At 36.7% G+C, this 4,083-nt stretch overlaps 1 protein-coding gene across 1 annotated transcript; it reads left to right on the forward strand.

The window, feature by feature from the left end:
* Positions 1–1,250: 1,250 nt before the first annotated feature.
* Positions 1,251–2,539, forward strand: LOC139198142 (uncharacterized). Its single transcript, XM_070826406.1, has 4 exons — positions 1,251–1,380; positions 1,609–1,752; positions 1,932–2,073; positions 2,209–2,539. The coding sequence occupies exons 1-4, from the start codon at positions 1,251–1,253 to the stop codon at positions 2,537–2,539; spliced, it is 747 nt and encodes a 248-aa protein (XP_070682507.1).
* Positions 2,540–4,083: the final 1,544 nt, after the last annotated feature.

A 4,083-nucleotide genomic window follows, 5' to 3' on the forward strand; every position in this document is an offset into this window, starting at 1 on the left:
AAATAAACAACACGAATGATTGAACTACAAATTGAAATGAGACCCCATAATGCATCAATCTTTTGAGTTTTGTATTTTCAACAGAACAAGGTTAACTTAGCTCTATCTACATTAAGAAATAACAACTGGAGACATGAATCCAAAAGAAATATTAGAAAACAAAATATTTGGAAACATGCATTCATTCATTCATTACCAGTCATATTCTCATTGATTTTGTCTCATATATGTATTTCAAGCATCTAAGAGCTAGTATTTAGCAGACTGTCATCAGTCAAACTATAAGGTGGAGCCTGCTAGAAAATAAAACAAGAAAAATCCTTATCAAGATTATAGGTTGATTAAGGATCCACTTTGATGCTTTGATTAAGAATAGAAATATGACATAATTAATATATGTAATTCTAGAAATATGACTCCTAAGAGCAAGTCCACCCCTAAGAACTTTGTGCCAGCACCCAACCCATTTATCCACTCCAGTGAACAGTAATAGACTCCAATGAACAGTAATAGGCCAATGCATCTCCACCCCTAAAAAAATGCGCTGGTACCCAGTGAAAAAATACGCTGGCACAAACGATCTCCACCCCTACAAAATGCGCTGGCACCCAGCCCATTTAAAATATTTTTAAATTTTTTCTAAAAGAATAAAAAAATAAAATAGTTTTAATTTCGGATAGGATTTTTAACCAATCTTGTCACGCCACGTGTCATTATTCGAACGTACTATTTTATGAATAGATTTCCGCTAAGATTTTCAACCAATCCCGATGTGCCACGTGTCACTTCTGTTTTACAATAATTTAGCCAAGATTTCGATAAGATTTTCAACGAATCACGTCATGTCGCGTGTCATTATCCGAACGTACTATTTTGTGGATAGATTTCCGATAATATTTTCGACCAATCCCGACACGGCACGTGTCACTTCCGATTTACAATAATTTAGCCAAGATTTCGATAAGATTTTCAATCAATCACGTAATGCCACGTGGCATTGTCCAAAACCTCATCCTTTCTTTTTTTGTCCATATAAACCCTACATCCCTACATCCATCCTCACACCAAGCTCAATCCTTCTTTTTAGCTTAGAATCCTTGTTCATTGTTTTCAAATCTTGAGTTCTTATTACAATGTCTTCTTCAAAGAGAGTGTATAAATAGTTGCAGGAGCAACAGAAAAGGTTGTTGGCACAACAGGCATAATTGGCCAATCTCGAGGAAGGTGGAGGTGGAGATGAGTCTTTCTTCATGGAGGAGGATGATGATGATCACCATAGAAGGCAGAAGGCCTCACATTCCCACCGTGTCATGGAAGCCGTGGGTCAGATAGCCAAACCAAGACGTGCTGCAAATCTCGATAGAAAAAGGGAAAGACGAGGTAAAGATCTATTGGAAGATTATTTTATTCCCAACAGCATATTCCCTGATCATGTTTTTAGACATCGTTTTAGAATGCAATGAAATTTGTTCGACAAAATCATGAGTGCTATTTGCAACCATGATCCATACTTTGTGCAAAAAGAGGATGCTTTTCATGTTCTAGGTCTTATTCCCCAGCAAAAAATTACGGTATCCTTGCGAATGCTTGCATATGGAGCATCTGCAGATCAAGTGGATGAGATCGCGAGGATGGGAAAAACAACTGTTCTGGAGTCCCTGATGCGGTTTTGCTTTACAATTAAAGCCCTCTACACAAATGAGTACCGCCGGACACCCATGCTAAAGGACATGCAAAGGCTTCTGAGGAAGGGTGAGATGCGAGGTTTCCCTGGCATGATTGGAAGCCTCGACTGCATGCACTAGACTTGGAAAACTATCGAAGTGCATGGCAAGGAGCTTATGGCGACAGAAAAGGAGCTAAAAACATCATTTTGGAAGCGGTGGCTTCATTTGATACATGGATTTGGCATGCTTTTTTTGGTGTTCCAGGAGCTCAGAATGACCTAAATGTCCTTGTCCAATCCCCAGTGTTCGACGAATTGCTGCAAGGAAAATCATCGAGATGCACATATTGGGTTAATGGTACCCAATACGAGGGATTACACTACCTTGCAGATGGCATTTACCCAAGGTGGTCAACATTTGTCAAAACAATGCCACATCCATAGACTGAAAAGGAAAAACACTTCGTAAAATGTAAAGAAGGGTGTAGGAAGGATGTCGAGCGTTGTTTTGAAATCCTGCAAGCTCGTTGGGCAATTGTCAGGGCTGCAACTAGAATGTTTGATGTCGAGGTTGTTCGATCCATCATGATGACGTGTATTATTCTCCATAACATGATTGTTGAAGATGAGTATGATTATGATGTCGTCGATGAATATGAGCCGGATCCAATGAACAACTCAAGAACACGTATTTACTGTGCTCATGACCGGACCGAAGATCCCGTGCAACATGAGCCGTTGGAACACGACGGACGTTACAATGAATTGATTGTTCAGCGGTACACTGATGTGCAAGAGCCATACTGGCACGTAACCCGCCAGAATGACTTGATTGAGCACCAGTGGGGATTGCATAAAGGCGAAGATAATTAAAATGAGCCTTGTGGTTGAAGAATAAATTGTATTTTTTTTTTAAGTTTATGTAATTATATGTAGTGTGTTTTGTTTTTAAGTTTATTTGGTGAGTTTATGTAATCTTATTTGGTGAGTTTATGTAATCTTATTTCATGTGTTTAAATAAAGTAAAAAAATAAATAATTAATTACATTAAAATTGCATAATAAATTAAATAAAAATAAATAAAGTTTTAAAAATAAATAAGAAATTAAATAAAGTTAAAAAAAAGAAGAAAAAACATAAAAATTACATAAGAAATTAAATAAAGTTAAAAAAAAACATAAAAATTACATAAGAAATTAAATAAAATTCTAAAAAAATAAGAAATTACTTAAAAATTATACACAAAGTCTCTGGAGTTAGGATATGTGGTGCTAGGATCTTGGTTGCCATGATTTGTGTAGCTAGAACCCCTTTGACTTGTTTCTGTATCTCTTGCACGCCTCCTTCGCATGACATCTCTTTTTTCAGATGTCTAAAAATATTTTGAATTCGGAGACAGTCCTACTAAAGACTTGCTCATAGTGTCACGATCTGCTTAAGCCATCCTTTCTTCTCTAAGCATTTCATTTTCTCGATGAAGTGTTTGTCTAACCAACTCGTTCTCTCGATTAACTATTTTTCTTTATCTTTCAGCCGCCGTATCACGAGCCTCAGTAGCTGCTATTATTGCTGCCATAGCAGCAACTTTTTCCTCATCTCTAGCCTTTTCCCGTGCCATGTTTAGTTCACCTTGGCGAGCAAGTTCCTCCATATATTTAGTGTAGTCATTTTTGGAAGAACTACCTTTTTTCTTTGATGCCATTTTACCTTGAGGCATGAGGGACTGACGAGTCGGTTGGGTCTCGGGCACTTGTTCAGGCGTCCCTTCCGTGTCTTGAAATGTGTCGGCTTCTTGTTCGGCCGTGTTTGGTTCTGGCAAATTATGTAGACCTATGATGTGCATAACAACTTCTGGACCAGTTGCCACAATTTTGTATATAGGGCAATCTTTGACAATTTCCCAACATTCCCATTTGTTGAATGATTTGTTCTGGTTCTTTGAATTGTAGAATGCTTGAGCTTGTAGTGTCTATAAAAATGTGGGATAAGATAGTGTTAAAAAATGCGGGTGTAACACAAATAAATAAATTCAAATATTGATGCGGGTGGAATGCATATAAATTACATAAAAATAACAAAAGAAATTAAATAAAAATTACATAAGAAATTAAATAAATTAAAATTTTGATGCGGGTGGAATGCATATAAAAATTACATAAGAAATAACATAAAAATTACATACAAAATTAAATAAATTAAAATATTGATGTGGGTGGAATGCATATAAATAAATAAAAATATTGTCACCTGATCCGCTAAACTTGTCCCACTATGGAGGTTATCGGAAGCATGAGAGATGGCGTTTTTCCAATAAGTAAAGGATGCGTTGAATTTTTTCCAACGACATTGAAGACCTTGACTAGTTCTGGCGTCTTTTCCATGTATATCACAAAACGCTTTCGTAATTTTACTCCACA

Source organism: Malus domestica, chromosome 08 (assembly GCF_042453785.1).
Source record: "Malus domestica chromosome 08, GDT2T_hap1".
NCBI classification, from domain to species: domain Eukaryota; kingdom Viridiplantae; phylum Streptophyta; class Magnoliopsida; order Rosales; family Rosaceae; genus Malus; species Malus domestica.

What these genes read in the sequence shown, in the direction of transcription:
- LOC139198142 (XM_070826406.1), top strand. Translation starts at nt 1,251, where the DNA reads ATGGAGGAGGATGATGATGATCACCATAGAAGGCAGAAGGCCTCACAT. An exon ending in TAGAAAAAGGGAAAGACGAG is followed by an intron (nt 1,381 to 1,608) that starts GTAAAGATCTAT and finishes GAGCATCTGCAG; the next exon opens with ATCAAGTGGATGAGATCGCG. An exon ending in GCAAAGGCTTCTGAGGAAGG is followed by an intron (nt 1,753 to 1,931) that starts GTGAGATGCGAG and finishes TTGGTGTTCCAG; the next exon opens with GAGCTCAGAATGACCTAAAT.